Source organism: Rhyacophila brunnea, unplaced genomic scaffold (assembly GCF_057557595.1).
Source record: "Rhyacophila brunnea isolate RB1 unplaced genomic scaffold, BYU_Rbru_1.0 scaffold_23, whole genome shotgun sequence".
NCBI lineage: Eukaryota > Metazoa > Arthropoda > Insecta > Trichoptera > Rhyacophilidae > Rhyacophila > Rhyacophila brunnea.
Window position 1 is genome coordinate 11,242,517 of NW_028232893.1, and position 23,733 is coordinate 11,266,249.

At 34.3% G+C, this 23,733-nt stretch overlaps 1 protein-coding gene across 2 annotated transcripts in view; it reads left to right on the forward strand.

Moving 5' to 3' along the window:
- The first annotated feature begins 3,998 nt into the window (after positions 1 to 3,998).
- Positions 3,999 to 23,733, forward strand: part of LOC147069485 (apyrase-like) — a 28,521-nt gene continuing 8,786 nt past the window's right edge. Inside the window, exons 1-6 of one of the 2 annotated variants that reach the window (XM_085950187.1) lie at positions 3,999 to 4,388; positions 12,093 to 12,315; positions 13,584 to 13,781; positions 15,399 to 15,529; positions 18,851 to 18,995; positions 20,168 to 20,294. In XM_085950187.1, the coding sequence (XP_085806313.1) occupies positions 4,252 to 4,388; positions 12,093 to 12,315; positions 13,584 to 13,781; positions 15,399 to 15,529; positions 18,851 to 18,995; positions 20,168 to 20,294 (961 nt within the window). In that variant the 5' untranslated portion in view covers positions 3,999 to 4,251. The remainder of the gene's footprint in view (positions 4,389 to 12,092; positions 12,316 to 13,583; positions 13,782 to 15,398; positions 15,530 to 18,850; positions 18,996 to 20,167; positions 20,295 to 23,733) is intronic. The other variant, XM_085950188.1, reaches the window with a different exon arrangement.

Consider the following 23,733-nt stretch of genomic DNA (forward strand, 5'->3'; position numbering starts at 1 on the left):
AAGGGTCAAATCATAATGTTGAAATTTGAGTCAAATTTGTTTAGGAACGATATATTTTGTTGTTAAACTTGTCTATTTCTTTGAAATTTAAAAAAAATGAGTGAATAAATCAATGCAAGGCCCACTAATGCATTTACTGATTTAAAAAGACAAAGTGAAGGCATTCATAAAAAATTGCACCCATGGAAATCAAAATAACAAAACAATAAGTTCACCATGTCTCCACTTTTAAATGATTTCTATGCCAGATATATTGAAGCAAACAAAATTCTATTTACTGAGTTCTTGGTAAGTTTGCTAATGCACTTTTCACATTGTTTTATTAATAGTAAAAAAAGTCTATTAATATTTTATATATGTGGTTAAAAGATCCTGGCCTGGGGGCCTTCAGGATGTGGGGCACATGATAGAATCCATTTGTCAATGAACGATGATGAATTTGGATTGACTAACTATTGAAATTGATTGTTCTAATAAACAAGCACATTCGTCGCACGAAAAACAAATTAATTAAAAATGAATAATAATAAATAAGTAGTAAAACCTTGTTTATTTTTATATATTTTTTTTATTTTTAAAGGGGGGGAGGCGCCAAATTTAGATTTTTTTAAAAGGGAGGCGTAGTAACATAAAGTTTGGAAACCACTGGTGTAGATAGTGTTTGTCAGTTTTTAAAATTCAAATAAACCTTGCCTAATCTAAGCCATATTAGATAATTAATAGTCAAAAATATTCGTTTATCTATAAAACATCTAAAATTTGCCATTAAACCATACATATTTTAGATATTTATTATTATCGATTATGGTTTGGTCTAGGCAGGGCTTAATGAATTCTAAAAAAACTAACCAACACCATCTGTAATATGTATTATTAATTCAACGACAACAAATAAGTATGACTGAAAAATTGTGTACTATTTTTGTCGGATCGCCCATAGAATACTTAAACTAATTTGGTTTGGTTTAGGCAGGGTTTAAATGAAATTTAAAAACTATTCAGTACCATCTGCAGATTGTATTCTTAGGTCAATGAAAACAATTAAGTACATTATGGCTGACAAAGTTTAGTGTGCACTATTTATGTCGTAATATAACAACCTACCTCGACCCATCGCCACTGCATTTTATGAATGTAAAAAATAGGTTCTATATTATTTAAACCTGTTTATAACTATTTTATTATTTCTAAATGCTCTCATCATAAAGATGAGTGATATAATATTAGTTTCGTCAAGTGACATGATACTAGTATAAAATTTGACTTTATTTTATAGTATGTAGTTTAATAAATAGGTACGTTTTTAACAAGGAACTCAGTAATATTTTTGTTTTCTGGTTTTTAACTATGATAAAACCAAATTTAAAAAAATGTTACCTTCAAAAATCTAGTTTCATTTATTGTGTCACAATATCACCAAACTGAAGGTCGTTATTATTACCTATAATTAGTACAAACAATCAACGATGATACAGTAAATATGTAAATCAAATTTTCTTTATAGCATCAAATTCTTCGGTTATATTTTGTTACTCTACCATCGTCGTATATAGATCTGCTGATCATCATTGACTCTAAACATGAGAGTCTAATTAACGGCCCACATGCTCAGCGTAGGTCAATATGGAGCTTTTATGGTATTTTCAGAGCATAACCCTGGACATTCCTTAAACGTTGTAGATAATCTATTTATATAATTTTGAAGCCTTATTATCCTTTATATTTATTTTAAATATTTGATGACTGCATAAAGTATTTTTATTACATAAAATAGTATTCTTTTAAACCTCTCGCTCTAATGTTTTAGAATATAGTCATATTTCAGTACGTCCATGTGCAGTGGTGTTAAGATTTTTTAGATTTATTAATTTTAGTAAAATTCAGTAAAATTAATGATAACATTATATAGTGACATATTTACGATAAAAAAATATATTTTATAATCTTTGTGATCCCAAATTTATTTATTATTCAAAAAATGGGCACGATTAACACATTTGAAGATAATTCTAAAGATATTGATTATAAGCGATGTCTTTGACCATTCAAATGTGATAAACATCCTACGAATAATGTTTGCTTTATAATAATTATTGACCTAAGAATAAGGTAGTATTTTTTTTGAAATACGCCATTTTTATTGGCATTTCCCAGTAGCTAAGCTACAACATACGGCCGTAGCCATAAATTGACAAACGATAAAATGAAGTAGGGAGTAAGGTCATGGTAACTCGTGTGTTTAAACATGTACCGTTTTAAAGAAGAAAAATCGGTTAGGTAGGTCATCCAATGTTTAAAATAAATATAAAAGATAATAAGGCTCCAAATTATATATGTAAATAGATTATCTACAACGTTTAAGGAATGTTCAGGGTTATGCTTTAAAAATACCATAAAAGCTCCATTTTGACCTACGCTGAGCATGTGGGCCCTTAAGTCGTCTATATATAAGAAATGAAAATATAATTAATATTAAATTCTACAGGTTTTTTTTAAAAAGGTTTGTCGATAGCTATTTCGGTTGTAACACCATTATCAAGACTAGATGGTGTTACAACCGAAATAGCTATCGACAAACCTTTTTAAAAAAACCTGTAGAATTTAATATTAATTATATTTTCATTTCTTGTAAAATGGAATTCTACCAAGTAAATGCTAACTCAATTAATCGTCTATATATCTTGGCCGCCTCCACGCTTGATATACTCCAGTTGTGGAGACTCAGTATGGTGGTATTAATAATATGAGAGCAGCAAAGTTTTCTCACCTTCTAATCTAATGGCTAACACAGGCTTGGCGAACCTTTTTATGTACCCGTGCCTATTATTTTTCGACTGTCTTGACGAGACGAGCAATTTTTTATGGGAAGAAAAATGAAAAAAATAGTTATATTAAAAATATAATTGAGTTCTTTAGATTCTATCTTTCACTGTGTTTCCAGCCGAAGGCATATCTTTTATTCTTTCAATGATTTTTTACTTTTTTTCAAATCTTCACGCCTCTTTCATATATTTCACATCGATGAACGGTTTTCCATTTTTAGCGATTATGTTTAAGACGAAAATAACAAGCAGCTGTTATATTTGAATGATTGCCGATAAACTTCATTAGGTTTGTTGAATGAATATTTTTATTTTTAATAGCAATCAATAAATTCTTTTTGTTCGTCCTTGATTTTCTCAAGGAGTGATGTATGGTTTGTCTCATAATAACCGTTTTACTGACTAGACTCCGCATACAACTATCCCAGAATATAAAATACATACTTCTATATTGCTTTCCTTACCTAATCATTCCATATTCCTAAGTCCACCAACTTTGAAAGTCTCTGCTGCTCGATTCTAATAAGTTTTGTTTTTTTCATGTCCATTCTTCTCGACCATGTTCGATCCTAATAGGATCATATGGGCCTCCATAGAGTAGAGGTTTGTATTAACAGATTTTTGTTTTTTACGAGAAATGGATCTCAGCCACTTGCTCAACCTATTAGGTCCATACTCTGACTCACACACAGATTGAAAAACAATATGTGTACTTGTCAGACCCAGGATTCGAACCTGGGACCCACGGCGTTATAGTCCAACGCTTAAGCCACGCGGCCACCGTGGGTGATCCATTAGATATATAAAAAAGATTTATTAAATTAAATAAAATGCATGCACGTTTCTTCACAGAGCAAGTATCACTACGGCGAACATCAACCGGGCCCAATAATTATTGTAACCAATAAAAAACATAACGTCAAATGATAACTAATAATAAAACAATATTAAAAACCGAAGAAAATACGCATGGCGTCATTATTTTTTAATATATTATATATTTACTTGTAAAACTTTTTGTAAAGATAAATATGTTTTAAATTATTATAGGTCATTTTACTTTCTCATCAAAATAAACATTCGCGTGCCATAGGTTCGCCATCACTGAGCTGAATCAAATCTAACTCATCATCAAATAATTATACACGACCAAAGCGACAACTTATGCATTTCCTCAGTTTTAATCAATATGTTTAATGAATCGCATAGTTATGCCTTCAATGTTATCAATGTTATCAATTATCATAAATAGAAATCCAATTAACACTTTAACTAGGTATAATATAATTAAATTTCCGCGCGTGGGCTTGTAAAATTGTTTTGTTATATCTGTATCAGTCAGTTACTGACCGTTCACGCGATAACATCTGGAATAATAAATAATATATTACGGACGTGTGTGAATTGATATCATATTTGGTCGTTTCTTATGGCGGTATTTAGTGTGGTGACTTTCGTGAGATTTGTGGGAGTTATCGTGTCACTGGCCCATTTAAATGAAGGCCTCCCTCGCAATGCGGACAGCTACCGTTTGGACATCATTCACTTCAATGATTTTCATGACAGGTAAAATCTGACAACATTATTTCGTAAACATTTTGTGACTATCAGCCGGGGTTGATCCACTACTGGATGAAAGGCTCGCGTAGCTCATTCTACCATTATCGATCAATAGGTCGTCACTGCCGCGTTCGCCCTTCTAAGTTCGTGTGATATATTACGTTAGCAGATTTAAAAACGGCCCTGTGGACATAGTGCATGCATTTGTTCACTCGCCGAGGAACATGTTAAACCCACTGCACATTTCATATGGTTGGATATCAATTGGTTAATTTTGTGGTTTTTTCACGATATACACAACATTCACCTTTTTGTACCACGTTGCGATTCTCATAGTTTCTGGTTTAAATTATCAGCTAAAAATACTTTATTTTATTATTAAAAATATATAATCGTCAGCCAGAGCTGATCCATTACTGGATGAAGGCACCCCCTAGTTTTTTCACGTTTAGTGCCTTTTCAATTCAATTTATCAATTCATATTCAATATAATTTATCCAGTGGTTGTCCACTCATCGAATGACATGCCAGCCCATTGCCATTCCATCTACTTGGCGACCTCTATCACATTGCGTATCATATGCCTTCTCGTTATACCCAACAAGTAGGTATATTTCCATGCCACGGTGCGCTACTCGTAATCTTTTGATTTCTTTTACATCAAGGGTCCATGTTTCACACGCGTACGTGAGCACTGTTAGCACACATTGGTTAAACACTTTACGCTTGTCAAAATGGGACGTCACTTTTAAGATACTATTCAAACGCCCAAATGCGCTCCATGCCAGTTTGGTTCTGCTCGTCATACATACCATTGTCAGTTTACGTTTGTTGTCCGAGATAGATGTAGTGGTTTACCCGCTCAATTTGAGTGCCATTGATGAGGATCGATTTTGGTTCAGCAAAGCAGTTTATTATGACGTTTAAAAATCGATTATTCTTTTGTAGCACTAGCGACGTCTGTGCATGTATGCAGGTCATGCGTTGCATAGGGGCAGCGAATGAATGGATGAATACAAATATTACAACTCTTGACAGCAGTTGTGATTTTCAATGAAGCAGATGATGCGGTCGCTTCATTAGAAAGTAACGTCAATTTAGTAAAAATAACTATTGTTGTACAATGTTAATGACGTTTTATCGCCCAGGTAAATTTGTCACAAGGGTGTCTCCTAACCTGTCAGCGCCACAGACCTCCATGTACCTAAAACCATCACTGTTTAAGAGTAGGTTTCGTGTAAGTGCCCTAATTCTCAGTAGATAGTGTGTGTAGATTTAACGATTTTTTTAATGGTCTATTTAAGAAAAATAAATAATAACATAAGTTAGTATGTACATACTTGAAAATAACAGTGAAAGGGGGCGGCATTATAAAGTATGCTTAAGAGCATACATAAGTGAAACGGCAAATAATTTTCAACAATAGGTGGGACGAAATTTTGCACTCGTCGCCAATCGGAGAGCGGCAGTCGAGATGTGAGCACGTCAATTTGTTTTGTGATGGCGTCGGAGGAATATATTCTTACATCGTATAAAGATGACTAAAAAACGTTCCACATGTACTCGAAAAAGAAAACATGTCAATAAATATATTATTATTATTAGTAATATAACAATAAACATAACATTAAATGGACCCATGTTGAATTTTGATGACAAATTATATTTCGTTCGGCACGCGTAATTTGCACAATCCGCGCGTCGCATAGTCCCGATGTTTTTAGACTATGCCTCAGCTGAAGTATAGCCTTAAGGTGTAGGTACTTATCAAGCGGACTCGTTTCCATTCTTCGTTTCCCGGATTCCTTTTCCACTCCATTGACTCCCAGCGCATTTCTGAAGCCCACCAAAGTCGTGACCTTTCCATTATCTCTCTGATACACTAAACGTAAACTGCTTTTCAGAACTTGATAGTCGCACCCATACACACCTTGGGAACTATCGTATCCGGAAATTTGTGCGTAAACAGTTCACCGCAGGACACTTATTCGTGCGCCGCAGTACGTGAAACATGAGTTCGTGTAACATTTAATCAAATGACGGTTCTTCGTTGATCATTTCACCGTGGAGTATATTTGTACGTATGCTACAACATGTGGAGATTTTTTTACTAGGTTAGGTTAGGTTAGGTTAGGTTAGGGTTAATCTAATTGAAACAGTACCCCTGTTTGGTACGACCGCGTTACAAACACCCGAGCTCGTGAGCAGACACAGCAGCCTTCGGTGATTGAAGTTATCGCGAAGAGACGATTTACGTGGCTGGGACATGTATTCCGGATGCCGCCAAAGAGTGCGGCACTTCGTACCCTTGTGGCACAGCCTCAAGGGTTCCGTCGCCGTGGCCGGCCCTCCCTCACCCTGCAGCGATGTTACAAAAGCGACCTACGTGCTGCAGGTCTGACATGGCGGGAGGCGCAGGAGTTGGCGATGGACCGAGGGAAGTGGCGCCAACTTGTGCTTGCCCTATGCCCCAACGTTGGGACGTGACAGGGTGAAAGAAGAAGAAGAATTGAAACAGTACTATTTGCAAACTATCGCCGCACTTTGTAAGATACGTACAAATGTATTCCACGGTGAAATGTTCAACGAAGAACTCGTCGTACAACTTACATGTAACCGGGAACAACAGCCAGAACATCACAAAAGGCGAAAGCCAGTTTGCAAAAAATGAGAAATATGGATGATTACAAAATTTAAAAAAAAATCTTATACAACCCAAATACTTTAATATTTACACAACTCATTTGAAATGTTTATTCAGCATTTTATCGTCTATTGCAAAACCTTACACCAAAAATATAAAATTGAGTATTTTGATGTCATCAAATTTGTCTTCACTAGGTACATAGCATATTATCAAGATTGAATTATTTTTAAACCCCAAGTAGATAAATATGTATCAAATAATAGGTACATATATGTTTTTTTCAACAGCATCCCTACAAGAATCATGTAACATATTGTATATACTGTCGAACTTGGTTATTACGAGGAAGATGATTGGGAAGATGGGACCGACTGAATTTGCTCGTTATAAGCGTCACTCGTTATATCAGAGAATAGGTATTTTTAAATGAGCAGTCACATTACATAAAAAGTCGAAAATAAAAAATCTAAAAACTATCGTAAAAATCACGGAAACATGCATGGCATTCATAAACTGCAAAATAAGTTATTTATTGTGATGATCGCTGGTAGGTACCTACGGACTTCACAAACCTTGGATTTTTCAACCATATGCGTGGATACGTTTTTTATTATTGTCGGCGAAACACCAATTAGGTAGGTACTTAGACACTTAACTAGTATCATAAACGTAATCCGACCCTGGCGGCATCCTGTCCGATCGGATTTTATTGCTTAGGGTCGAAATTTTTTTAAACGATCGACACATTACAGTACCTATTTTAGCTCGGTATATCCGATAAGTTGCTCATTAAAACAGTGAATAAATGTATGGAGTAAATCATAAACCAAAATGTCAACGAATGTTTCCTCATTACATCCGAGATCTCGCTATGTCCGAGATCGTAATAACTAATAACCGAGTTCGATTGTAGTATGATAACATTGATAACTATTAACTTAACATACTTTATTCCGTCTATTAAAAAATGGCAGGGAACACAGAATTAATGGGAACTGAAATATCTAACAGGTGTGAAGTTAGTAGAGATGCTACTTCATAACTTTGCACTCCGACTCTAGGTTGAAAATGATTTAATATATTCTAAAAACATTTTCTTAGGTACCTACATATATTATCTATTTATTTTCTTATTAATACATATTATATTAATACAAGTGAAAATCATTTGATCTAATTTTATGCGAAGTAATCAGGCAAACAGGCGTATCAGTGTAGTAAAAAGTGCAGAAAAAGTGCAAAGTTCTAAAACGTATACTCTCACAGGCAACCAATCTCGAGTGTGCAAGAAAATGGGATAAACTTAAACACGTATCAATAATGTCATTCTAAGCTTGTCTTTCTCCTTTCGGTTTATGCACTGACGGTCGTTCAATATTGGTGTATTTGAAGGTTGCAACCGTTGCAACACACACTATTGCACTCTATAACGTGTGTTTCATTTTCGTAGGACACTCACACATTTAAAACCCTTCTTCAAAATTTAGTGTATTGGGGTATAGCCTATCTGTCATGCCTGTAAATGCCTTTAAACTAATGTGGCTGGGATCGCAAGTTACTTGACTATTATAAAAACGGCTAGTGACTGGTAAAAGGCTGTAAAGGACCCTGTAACTTAAACGCATGACAACCTATTAACCAATATTTAATAAATATAATGCAAGGCTGATAAATATTACTTGCATACTGATTATTACATCATAAATAGTTGCAACTGGATATGGGGTAGTTCAAATAAAATTGTATCTCTCTCTACATACATTTTGCAAAACATTAACGCAAACTGACAGCCGCTGACAAATAATTACATTTTGTAAACATAAATAGTCAATATAGTTTCGTACAAAGCGAGATTGCATTGGTATAATTAATTATCTACGCAAACACAAACAAAAACGGAGCAAATAACTAATTTGCAAGCATTTAATCGATTAGACCAATGACATTAATATGGACGAAGCATCTGGAAAAAAAATAACACTCACTTTTTTGTCGGGTCTGCCGAATGGAATATCTAATCTGTTCTAACGCCATTACAATAAAGGTGATATTGCTATAAATTCCCGATGCTTTTTGTCGGGTCTGCCAAGTGGCATAATTCATATTTATCAATATCGCTCGCTCAAATGAACATTGACACTGGAAACACTGTGCTAACGCCATTACAATAAAGGTGATATTGCTATAAATTCCCTATAAATGCGTGATATCGCATATTGGAAATTGCGAAATTTTGTCACGTGACGTCTACCTATACATGTGCGAATGTCGCTATACGCGAATTTACTTGCTAGCCAATGTACTGAGTGCGTTGTCCATTAATAATGCCATTGGATTAGACAATGAAGAATTATTTTTTGTTATATTTGTTTATATTTGATTTGTAATTACTAATTACATAACATCATTCTTTTACTTACAGTGTTCTGATTTACAAACCTAAGTTTTTAAAATTTGAAAGACACCGCTGTATGTATATTTATTATTTATAATATAACATTTATAATAACAACAGGTCAATCTTGATTTAATGTGAGGTAGTGTCCTTCCATTGCAACTTTCTATTAATATAAACACGAAGAATTCGCAAAGTGACCAATGAAATACATTAGGTACCATTACGCATAGTTAGGTAGAAGTGCAGGATGTCATGAAGTACGTTTAATTAATCAGGTACTTAGCTTGTTATTACTGCAATTTTTCAATTAAATGTTAACAACAATAACAAATTATTAAACATCGGGTTTTGGGTAATTGAACCAATTATTACGCTGCGCGCCCACTACGTCTGGCCCAGCGTCTGCCAAACCGTGGGTCGCGAGAGGCTCGAGGTGTGCCGCGAAAGAAGGAGTCCGTGAATCTGTCCGTATTGTGTATTTATTTAAGATAGTCATTGCTTATACACAGTGATAGCATCGGTCGTAGTTAGACGCTTCAAAAAATCAATTGCTTTCATCAAATCTTTCTCACTACGTAATCAAATCTAATTATTTATATTACCTACCCTATGTATATTATATACGTATGTTGATAAAAGAAAATAATTTTATTGTTAGGATTTTTTTAAATAAAGTAAGTAGGTACCCATTGTTACACCCCCGAATGGTCCCCATTTGGGGATGTCTCTGTGTATTTGGAGAGGCCCGAGTCTGTATCAAACCAAAAAATAGTAAGGGTTGATCACGAAAATAAATAATAATAAAGCCGGCAATACTGTAGATCACGGCCGTTTAAAAATATCTACAACGTCGCCGTTTTCGACAACGTTTCTCGCTGGGAACAAAACATAAGATGGCGGGTAATACGCGTCAGACGGCCAAACAGTAAATATCGTTAACTCCCGCTTCATACAAAAAATTGTAACTGTGAAAAAATGTAACCATTAGTATATATTAAGCCAAATAAACCTCATCGTTTCCACCACAATTCCGGTGTGTTATTTGTCCACCTCTAAGTCTTGAATCCAGACAAAAATCCATACGAAGAAACCAAGTGACAGCGTGCTTACCACTTTCGAAAATGGAGGGAAATGACGCTACCTATCTTTATTTTTTTGGTGGATTTTTATTTTGGTGTGCCACGAAACAAATTTACCTTTCCCAGTGTGCCGTCAGGTAAACAAAGTTTGGCAACTGCTGTGTCTAAGCCTCACCAACCGACTGTCTCCCCAATTTTTTGCGGATGAAATCCGTGCGGGTTAATGTGGGGTCATGACGCAGTAGCCAAACGTTTTAGTGGGCGCACTAACGCTGGAGAGATAATTGGAGAGAAAATCGTAAGGTTAAGAGACACTTTTTAGCATTGTAAACGTCTAATGAATAAAACAAAATATGATTATGATATATGTGGAGAGTGTTGTACCTGTGGGCAGGGGCTTTATTTCGGTAGGTATTCATATTTTTTCCATACTATGTTCAAGGGATTTACGCACATATAACTCTGACAACACTCAATCTAATTTTTAGTCCAGGAAAGCTGCCAGATTTTAAATTATTTTGAATTTGTGTTTTTTTAGATCAAAAGTAAGTAATTATTTGAATAATTACTGTTTATTTTATGATAATTATTGAGAGATCAATTACATTACAATTACAATTTATAAGTGTAGTTTGATTTGTGAATTATTAATTGTTAAGTTAAGGAAAAGCATTTTGTCAAAATATATAAGTACTCAAAAAATTTTGATTTGTTGTACCTTTGGACATATTGCTGGTTGTACCTGTGGACGCGTCCAAAGGTACAACATGCATTGATTTTATTGCTATTTACATGAATTTAAGCTAATAAATGCATATTTTTTTAGATAATTAGTTATTGATGTTACAACCATCTTTAATATGTCCATTTTACACATTTTTTTCACAGATTTATTTAATTTGATGAAAAAAATTATTCTGTCGGTAGGATTTGACATTTTTCAAAATTGTTTTCACCTTAGATGATAGGTAAACCTGATCGACTAAAAAATCAATTTTCATTCAATGTCGACCCTAAAACTTTTAAAATTGAATATAATGATGGCTAGTGGTATATTGTCTTGTATGTCCAAAGGCACAACATATGCTGTCCACAGGTACAACATAGTGTTGTACATGTGGACAAGTTCCTGGTATTCGATTATTTGTCAATAAATCAAAACCCTTTGCACCAAATATGTTTTTTATTTTGTAATTATAAGCCCAGATATTGATGACATCAAAAACATTGCATAATATGTTATATTTGACGATTTAGAAATGAAAAACCAAAAATTGTCCACAGGTACAACACCTTCCCCTATGTCTAAGAATAGAAGTTAAATATTTTTTGAAAATTTCGTTTGCCAGAAGTCATTTCAATCGAAATATTGAAGAAATAAATGCAGTGTGTTTTTCATTCAAATTTATCGACACAATAATATTTTACTAGTTATGTGTTGTTTTTTTATTAATTTATAAAAAATCATTAAACATTTTAATTAGAATATGAATGCAATATTTTCTTATTGCGAATTAATATTTGCGTAATCAAGCAGATTAAAAATCAAATAGTTACTTAATCAACCTATTTCGTATTAATTCCAGAATCGAAGAAACCAGCCCTGCATCCAGTATGTGTGTCCCAATGAAGGATCCATGCATCGGAGGACTTCCTCGCCTCTACACCAAAATAATGGAGATGAAGAAGGAGAAACCGGACGCTCTGGTGCTGGATGGAGGAGATAGTTTCCAGGGCACTCTATGGTACAGCATCTTCGGGTGGAATATGACGCAGTACTTCATTAATATGCTACCAGTTGATGTTCACGTAAGACACAAATATCTAACAAACAATAGAAGTATAAGAGGTGTAGCCATATCTTGAGTTGGCGTATTTAAAGTAAACTCCGCGGTTGAATTAGATTGGAATTAGAGTGCCATTTTCTGAAGCCGTTGATGCCGGTACGATGCTCTCAACTGGCATAAATTACACATTGTTCTTTTCAAAGTGTGTCTAATCCAGAGGAACGAACCAATGAGTTGACCACCTTTATTTATTTTGTACGAGGGCCAAATTAAATACTAAAACTTGTGTTAGACGCATTTATATGCATACTTATAAATATTTTCAAACTGATTATTTTACAAAACAATAAAATCTTATTCTTTCGTCGATTGTTTCGTCGATATATTTTTATAAAAAAAATATCCTTTCTGGGAGACATGTAGCCCACGGGTTGCTCATCACTGGGTTAAGCAGTTATCTAAAAATAGTTATATTCTACTAGTAAAAAAGTGTGCTAATATAGTGACAACCAGGGAACTCAGAAATAACGGGAACTGAAATTTCCAACGGGTGTGGAGTAACGAGCAACCTATCTCGAGTGTGGAAGAATATGGGATAAACTTAAACACGTATCAAGAATATGTCATTCTATGCTTTCCCTTCATTGTGAAAACTGCTCTCGGTTTATGCACTGACGTTCATTCAATATTGGTGTATTTGAAGGATGCAACACATAGGTTTTGCACGTCTATAATGTGTGGTTCACTTTCGTAGGACACTCACACATTCAAACCCCTGCGTCAAAATGTAGTGTATAGTGAAGTGGGGTATAACTAATGTGACCAGACGTCCCGTTTTCGCCGGGACAGTCCTGTTTTCAGGCGGCGTGTCCCGGTGTCCCCGAACACAGCTTCGGGACGCCAAAATGTCCCGTTTTCGAAAAGAAAGAAACTTGTGAAGATACAGAAATATTTGATGAAGGAACACAAGCGTTGTATGCGCCTACTCAAACATACCTACCGATAATCTTCAAATAAATAAATAAAATAGCTACCTAACTTAATATGACATGAAATACATTAAGTACTACATTGTCAATAATTGTATTGTATGAAAGTGTGAGGCGACTAAAATGGATTAGTACCTACCTTTTTTTAGGTGTCCCGGTTTGGGGGGGGGGGGAAATAAATGGTCACGTTAGGTATAACCTATCGAAATATATTTATTAATCTGTTCTGTGATCACAGCTTTATGGAGGCCCATATACTTACATCCATATACGATATCTATTAATATTTTGTTCATTTCAGACGCTTGGTAATCACGAATTCGACAGCAAAGTTGAAGGCGTTGTGCCATATATCGAGGCACTAAATGCTCCGATGGTCGTCGCCAATATGGACGACTCACTTGAGCCATCTATCCAAGGAACTTACAAAAAGAGTGTCATTATTGAAAAGAACAACAGGAAAATTGGAATCATCGGAGTAATTCTGCAGACAACCAATGTAAGAAGTGGTTAATTTATTTACTGGACTACCATTTAGTTTCACACATTCACTGCGGACCTTTTAATGAATATTTAATTACCACATTTAAATAACATGCTAATTATATCTAATGGCCACCTGAAGACAAATTTGATTTTGTAGGATCCCTTGAAAAGGCCTACTAATTATGTATTCAAATTGATATATCATTTTATTATACAAATTTTTCCTTTAATTATTTGTAGATATTGAATGCTTCTCAGTACAACAAAGAAAATAGTTTTTTGTGTTTTGGTAATAACCACATGATATAACTAAACAATAAAAGAAAGATATACCTACTTACTAAAATTTGAGCTAAATATAATACTCTTCTTGTGGCCTCCACATCTTGAAGGGGGCCCTCAGATTAGGATCTTTGGCGGGCTCCCCTACCCATGGCCCCCACAAGGGGGGGGGGGGCTGACAGGGCTCTAGCCTAAGGGGCCCGGCCTTGGAAGGAGCCCGGCGTGGCGAGTCGACCAGATAAGTGAGATAAACACACATCACAAATCTGTTCTAATAGTAAAAAAAAGTCGCTTCCTTCAATAATGTTCCTATTATTTAAAATGATGTGCTTGACAACTCCTCAAATGAATGTACTAAAATATACACATTACTTTTACCACGTACACTATTTGGAAAATGCCACTGTAGAGCCTTTATCCTTAGCGATAGGTAGGGGGGCCGCCAAAGATCCTAGCCTGGGGGCCCGCTTCAGGATATGGGGGCCATGCCCCTACCTATCGCTAAGGGTAAAGGCAGTGTGATGCTCTTCAATAACATTCTCTAAAAATGGTGTACGCGGTAAAATAAGTTGTATTTTAGCGATTTTTTTTATTTTTAATGCATCCATTTAAATTCTGGAGTTGTTGAGTATCGACACAGAATAAAAATTGTTTCGAAAACCACATACTTTAAAATTTACACATTTGTGATGTGTGTTTATCTCAGTTAGCTGGTTGACTCGCCACGTGGGGCCTCTCCTGAGCCCGGGCCCCTAGGCTAAACGCCTGTAAGCCTTGTAGAGGCCATGAATCTTTTATGTGGAAGAAATAGAAGATGGAGGGTCATGTGTTTACTCTCACAAACACTTCATAGTTCATACCTACCAAACTGGTCACTATTTTAATAAAAATAGATTTTATATGTAAATCAAATTATTTTGAATAAATATATCGGTATATAACTTGAAATCCTTTTTATTAATATGGAATATTATTTAGGTATGGTGCCAATATTGAAGCTCAATTTGATATAAATAAAAAGGATTTCAAGTTATACACATAGGTACAACATAGAAAACTTAATAAACTAAATTTTAATAATAAATATGACCATAACATATATGTAATAATAAGATGGGATCCTTTGACAAATTCACATGTTATAACATTTTAATATAGTACAATACTATTAATAGTTTATCTTTGAGTTAAAATAAAAAATATTTTTCTTTTTAATGGTTTCAGATACATATACACATATTAATCTCAAATTGCAAGCTTCGTATTCTTCCGCTAGGTGCATCTGGTAGGTAGAGGTATCGCCTTAAAGCACTGCCCGTTATGTATATTATCAAAATTATTGTTTCAGACAATCTCTAAGACTGAAAAACTAACATATACTGATGAAATAATAGCCGTAAAACGAGAAGCAAAACTACTTTCGGAACAAGGTGTTGATATTATTATTGTCCTTTCTCATTGCGGACTGGCAGTTGACAGGTGAGAAATAAATTACCCAATTACATAATAGGTATTATGAGTTATGGCATCAACGTGGATAGACTTATTGCTACTAATTGATTTCTCTCGAAGTCGATTCCAATTTTTACTGTCATAGGAATCTCTTTATCACGTATTTATATATCTCTTCGATCTATATACATACATTGTGAGGTTGCTGCTAGGGATTGCAATACCGGTATTTAAAAACCGGTATTCAATTATTTATCGATACCGAAATACCGGTTTCAAAAATCCAAAATACCGGTATTTTCGTTATTAAAAAAGCTTACACGTTTATGTTTTTCGAAAATGAATTTAATGTTATTTTCATTACTTATATTAAATTTAGTGTATAATTTTTATGCTGCCGAAATGCAAATATATTGACTTTTAAATCAAGAAAAGTTAAATAAAATTAAAACAAAATCCCTCAAATATAGTTATAGAATTGTCGCATATTTTGAAAAAGAAAATATTCGTGGGAAACATTTTCAATTATTAATCTATAACTTACTGTTGAACTAACGTTGGTAGTATGTAAATCCAACAGACGTTAAATTTTTTACTGTTTCCGGACTGTAAAAATGATCAGTTCGAAAATATTATGATCAATACATATTTATAAAGTCAACATAATAAATGTACGTGGGTACTTTAGGTTGCCATAAAATAGTGTTTGAAATAGATTTTAATAGTTACCTATATTTATCGATAGGTACCTACTTCTTTTTTTCAATAATATGTTTTGACGAATACCGGTATTCAATAATAAATACCGGTATTGATATATTCATTCAGTATTGCAATCCCTAGTTGCTGCCAAAAGTTGGTAAGTCGATAATGTAGGTATTTCAAATTGACAACGGATTATGTGTATATAATATATAAATATCCATGCTAGAAACAAATTCAAGTTCAAAAAATTAACATTAGTGAATCAATAGTGTAGTAGTAGAAGTGAAACAATCAAAGCCGGAGCCCCCGGGCGAAAGGTCAGTGCTTTACGTACTGGACTACAAGAGCCGCTTCCGGCCTCTTGATAGCGAAGAACTCGAAATCAATCAGCATAATATGGGGGTGCCACGTACATCACTGAATAAACACATAAAACAATCATCACAATTGTAATTATAAACATAGTAAAAAAAGAACATGTAAATATAGAATGACGACATCAAAGTATTAGCAATAACTGTGGTGCTAGTTATTGCATTGAAGTTTACAGTTTCATGTCACGGCCTGACTATTAGTCGGCCATTTCTTTGCCACTGGTAAAGTACTAAAAACTATTTTTCTCTCAGATAAAGCCTTCTGTGAGTTGCAATTTTACGTAAATGGAAATTTTCCACGTAGCATCAACCACAAATCTTTCTAACTGTATACCAGGGCTCCGGAGTGCCGTTCCTGTTCCTGAAATGGGTAAAATTATCGCTCCGTCTCATAGAAAAAATAATTTGACAGTCTGAGCTAGATAGGCCATATAATAGAAAATCTAGCACACTTATTTTTATAAAATACACATAAAATTTGATAACTATGTTAATAACTTCAGAAAACAGTTCGTAAACTTTTCCATTTTATGCGCTGCTGTATACAGTTTTTATTAGATAATATTGTAGAATTAGACAAATTACCTTTTACTGTCGGTGGAATACCAAGACATCATAAAAAAGGGGAGTTGTGGATACATATCAACAGTGGCGCACCCAGGGGGGGGGCAAGGGGCCTTGGGCCCTTCCAAAAACATTGAAATTGAAAGCCAATAGATTAGACAAATAAAAACACGGCAAAAAAATGATTTGAAATTCTCCAGCACCCTCTTTTGAAAAATTTCTTAGATTTTAATTTCTAACACAAAAATTTCGAAAGACTTATGTCGGGTTTTTTTAGAAACTCAATCTCTAATGGAAATGTCAAAATATTCTCGGTGTCCACCCGAATTCCGGAGTGGTGTACACCAGTGGCGCACCCAGGGGGGCAAGGGGCCCTGGCATCCCCCAAACATGAAAATTATCAGAATGATTTTAAACATTGACATCGAAAGCCAATAAAACACGGCAAAAAAATGATTTGTAAGCTAAGGGAACTGTCAAAAAATTCTCGGTGTCCACCCGAATTCCGGAGTGGTGTAGGTCATGGCTGGGGAGGGCTCACAGGGCTCTAGCCTGGGGGCCCGGGCTGTGGGGTACCCGGCGTGTCGGGTTGACCAGATAAGTGAGATAAACACACATCATAAATTAGCATTAATAGTAAAAAAGTCGCCTGCGGCGCTATTTCACTTCATGGCCATGAACATTTTCAATTACTTATATAATTCTGCAATATATTTTTTGATTATTATGTGCCGATACTCGACAGCTCCATTGTAAAAGTAGACATATTAAAAATCGCCAATAATTCACTGTATAAGTACCCTTAATTTTAACTAAAACACAATTTGAAAAACGTTAATGTAGTGTTTCACACTGCATTTAATCTCAGCGGTAGGTAGGGGGCCCGCCAAATATCCTAGTCTGAGGGCCCGTTTCAGGATGTGGGGACCATGGTATAGGTACACTGAGTGCAATAGACAAAAGACCGATAAACGAGAAATTAGGCTGTGAAGAAGAAAAAGAGTCTATGGGACTAATTTACATTCTCCTCCTTGGACCCCCCCCCCCAATATTAAATCCTGGGTGCGCCACTGCATATCAATAGATATGGACGGCCAGAGAACTCATAAATAATGGGAACTGAAATACATACCGACTCGAGTAAGGAAGAATCCGTGTTAAACTTACACACGTGTCAAGAATATGTTTTATGTCGAATACTGAAAACTGCTCACTGTCATTTAATGTTGGTGTATTACACACACTATTGCACATGCATAATGCGTGCTTCATTTTCGTAGGAGACTCACACATTCAAAACCCTGCATCAATATGCGGCGTATTGTATATAGCCTACCGGTATTCTATTTATTATCTGTTATGTGGGTTGGACACACTCCTCTCGGCATTCTTAGACCCGTGGCACTCATAAATTGGTGCAACTATCCGGCGCATCCATTTTTTGCTTTAACATTCCGATGAGGCATGTTTGAAAGACAAGACAGCGCGGACGACACAAACTAACACTAACGGTCCTAATAAATATTACACACACTATTATTGCACGTGCATAATGCGTGCTTCATTTTCGTAGGAGACTCACACATTCAAAACCCTGCATCAATATACGGCGCATTGTATATAGCCTATCGGTATTCTATTTATTATCTGTTTCTATTAATTATCTTAATATAGGATCAATCAATATAACAAAACATTTTTTTAGGAAAATAGCAAAACATGGTGGACGTCTCATAGACATTGTAGTGGGGGCCCACAGTCACACTTTGCTCTATAATGGTCCAACACCAAATGGGGAATATGCCCCTGACAAGTATCCAATCGTCGTTGAACAGATGTCCGGAAATATGGTAAATATAAACCAACATCTTATCTTCATACTCGTTCACTGCATCTGGCCAAATTTCGTTGAGTATCTCAAAACCCCAATGTCCTGAACACAGACCAGATTAATAAGATATAAATGTGATATAATTCCGAAGAAAGAAAATATCATTACAATTAGGCAGCTAATTGAAATTTGTCGCTGACAATTATTGTGTACTAAAAAAAAAAAAAAAAATTACAAGATAAAAGAACTTTTCATATTATACTTACCACGTTTTTAAATTTTCTGTTGAATCATATTATAAACTTGACAATTCTATGTATTAATAAATAAGTACTTTTTTTTGTACTTTATAAAAATACTGAATAAATATAGAAAACTGAAATGTCATTTTGACATTTCATATTGTTTTACATAGTAACGCACGTATATATTAATAATTTAGTTGCTAGGACCCACTTAGCAACCAATAATAGTGAGTAGTGAATATTACTTTTAACGATTTTTTTCGGAAACATACAAATGAATTCAATTCTGCTTAAAGATGGCCAAAAGTATTAAAAAATGCATTCCCGTCGTGGTCTGATATATTCTAAAAGTTTCAAATGTCTAGCTAGTCGGGAAGTTAGTTAAAAAAATTGTACTGCACAAGAAAAAATCTGTACCGGACAAACAAGAATACGAGCTAATAAAAACGTGGTAAAAAGTCAAAACTCGATTGTTTCCTACGAGTAGACGCTTTCTCATTCAAGTTTTGTCAGAAGAGCATAAGACAGTAGAAAACCTATCTGCATCATTTTCGAAGTATTTTCCATCACTTGCTATTTATCATTCTGTTTCTATTTCATATTTTTAAGGGATTTATTTTATTCCAAAAATAGCTGGCCTACAAGTCTCCACCTAGTAAAAATTGGCTGGCAGTGATAAGATTAATGTTAGAGCAGCGCTCGATATGGAAAAGTTTACGAACCAGAGCGCTCGACAGTTTTCTGAAGATTTTTACATAGTTATCAAATTTGTTGTGTATTTCATAAAAATAAATGTGTTAGATATTCTATATGGCCTCAGACGGTCAAAAAAAAATACGAACGGAGCGATAATTTTACCGATTTCACGAACAGGAATGGCGCTCCGGTGCGCTCCAGTCCATTTCGAGCCCTGTGTTAGAGAAGTACAAAATGTGTATACTTTCAGGTATTGGTCGTCCAAGCATCATGCTTCAGCAGGTATCTTGGAAATCTGACAGTTTGGTTCGACAACGAAGGAAAGATTCTTTCGTGGGAAGGTTTGCCAATATATCTTGAGAACAGCATTGTACAAGGTAACTAATAATTAATTCACAGTATAGTAATTATTTATAGGTATCCCAATAATATTTACAAGTGTCACATTTGAAACTTGAAATACTTGAGACAATGTGTAAAGCCAGTGCTCACCTACGCACCGGGTTACCGCGCCCCTGATGATGATGATGATCGCAATAATATTATTGGGTATAAAACTACAGGACAGTGGCGAAGGGATTAGGTAGGCTGTTAAGATCTGACATAAATAGTGCACACCAGCGCTCGAAATGGAAAATTTTACGATCCGGAGCGCTCGATAATTTTACGAAAATATCAACTATACAATGCTATAACTACATTAATTGTAAATGTGATTTATAAAAATAAGTGTGTTATTTTTTTATTGTATTAAATATGTAGCTCAGACAGTCAAATTAATATTTCCACGAGACGGAGCGATAATTTTGTGGATTTTATGAACCGGAACGGCGCTCCGGTGCGTTCCGGTCCATTTCGAGCCCTGGTGCATACTAAACTTTGTCACTCAAACGTATTTTGTTTTCATTTAACTAACACTACAATGTGTGGATCTTGTTTAAAAATATTTGTTTATTTATAAAATATCTAAAATTATGCCATTAACCATACATAATTTTAGATATTTTGTACATAGAAGAATATTTTTACGATTATATTGTGGTAATGGCAATGAATTTAAAAAAAAAAACAAACATACACCATCTGTAATATGTATTTAATTCAACAAATACAAATAAGTGTGACTGAAAACGTGTGTACTATTTTTGTTGGATCACTCATAGCATAGCATACCAAACCTATTGGAATTAAATTCACCTGTACCACATGTAATATGTATTCTTAATTCAATGAAAACAAATAAATATTTCTGAAAAATTATACACTATTTTTATCGAATCGCCCATAGCACGCCTAAACAATTATGGTTTGGGCTAGGCAAGCTTTAATTGATTTTCAAAAACTAACTAACACTATCTGCAAATTGTTGTCTATGTTAACGCGCGTGTTTGAACATGTACCGTTTAAAAAAAAATAAAAAAATTCGGTTAGGTACATGTTCAAACACGCGCGTTAACATAATTTTACTCCCTACTTTAATTATAGTTTGTCAATTTATGGCTACGGCTGTATGTTGTAGCTTCACCACTAGGGAATGACAAAAGAAATGGCGTATTTCAAAAAAACACTACCTTATTCTTAAGTCAATAATTATTATAAAGCAATCATTATTCATAAGATGTTTATCACACTTGAATGGTCAAAGACATAGCTTATAATAAGTATCTTTAGAATCATCTTCAAATGTGTTAATCTTGCCGATTTTTTGAATAATAAAATGCCTAATTCTTGTCAAATTTGGGATCACAGAGATTATCAATATAATTTTTTATCGTGAATATTTTACAAAAATTATCTCGTAATAAATTATACTAATGGTTTCATAAATGCGTTTAAAAATTAATAAACGTAAAAAATCTTAACACCACTGCACAGTTATGTACCGAAATATGACTATATTCTAAAACATTAGAGCGAGAGGTTTAAAAGAATACTATTTTATGTAACAAAAATACTTTATGCAGTCATCAAATGTTTAAAATAACTATAAAGGATAATAAGGCTTCAAAATTATATAAATAGATTATCTACAACGTTTAAGGAGTGTCCAGGATCATGATTTGAAAATACAATAAAAACTCAATTTTGACCTTCGACGAGCATGTCCCCCCTTAAAGTACTCTTTTTTGATTTAAGCATAAATTTAAAACTTTTTGAAGTTATACTTCTTTAGGCGCGTTTGGGAAATCAGATCAGAGCTCAGACTATAGATACATCAGAGTGTATTTTTGGCGTGTGACATGTAACACATAATTTATTTTTCACACGAAAAAAATCGCACTCGATTGGATTCGAACCACCGACTGTTCGGTTATCAGCTGAAAGCACTACCACTACGCCACAGTATGATACTGCAATCGTGACGATTATACAGTATAATATTATAGTTTAGAATTGTTCCGTTGCCTAGGCAGCGAATTTATTATTATATGTACGAAGAATTGTTCCTTTGCCTAGGAAACGAATTTATTATTGTTGGCCAAAATAAAATAAAAACAACGAGAAAAATTAAATAATTTATTTAGTGATATAAGTTATAGTGTCTATAAATAAACCAGTAGCACTCCAATAAGCGGCCCTCCTTTATTCTAGTTTTTATTGATATGGGGCTATTAAAACGTAAATTCTATCTTATATCATACTTTAATATTTAACAGATCTGAAACATGACGTCTCGTGCAATGATGTGATCATAGCCGACCATAGTGACCATAGAATAAGGAGTATGGATTATTTTGCTTGATGAAAAATATTCTTTCGCGTTGTGAATCGTACCCACTCCTTTTTATATGTGATTAGCTGTCAAAACTAAGCTTAATATTTTCAAGTGTGATAGGTATGTACGTTACTTTTGTTTGGTATTACATATTTGCTTTATGTGAAAACTATTTTCTAACTGTTTAATATTTTTGATTGATGTGAATTTTGACTAACGCGGTGTGCGGTTATTTTATTTTGTTACGCCAAAGAAGTATAACTTCTAACGCGCGTAAATAAGTACACACACCGATTTATTTTATTTATAAAAGAAATGTAATAATTACTACATTTTAACTCTATCCTGAACATTTTCATAAAACAGACATAGAAGGTTTGCATAGTAAGACGGCGATACATAAAATTAGAAAAACATTTTCGGAAAATTATCGAGCGCTCCGGTTCATAAAATATTCCATTTCAAGCACTGACTTTATCTGCCACCTATAAACAGAGTATGGTCGGCCTATCCACACGGGACATCACTGCTGTCTACTCATAAATAATGTATTACCCTTGATCATTCCAATAGTTATTTGATAATATATCCAGACCCCGAAGATGTTGGAAAGCGAAACCCTTGACGCTTACCTCAAATCTGATGGAATAGTACGAAACTGTCATCAAATGTTATTAATTAATATGCATCCCCCTCCCCTATATATTTATATCGATCACCAATTATTATTATTAGTATTACTGGGATATGTAATGCTTTGGTTAGGTTAGGTTAGGTTAGGTTAGGTTAGGTTAGGTTAGGTAGTAGATTTTGTTTATATGGGAAATGTCCCATAAAATCTATTTCCATAATTGATTAGAAATATAAATCGCATAAAGAATCTTTGTAACAAAAGAACACAAAACCCCATTATTTCTTGTAGAAAAGAGAGTTTTCGAAATGTGGTATCATGCGTACGACGAGTTTATTTATTTTTTTAATAATTCATGAATCAGTAAGCAAATTTTTAATTTTTAATTTTTAGGATCGCTAGTGTGGAGGATTTCATGAACTGGAGCTAGATTTCGGTCCGTTGCAGTCAATTTCATGCCCTGTTCTTG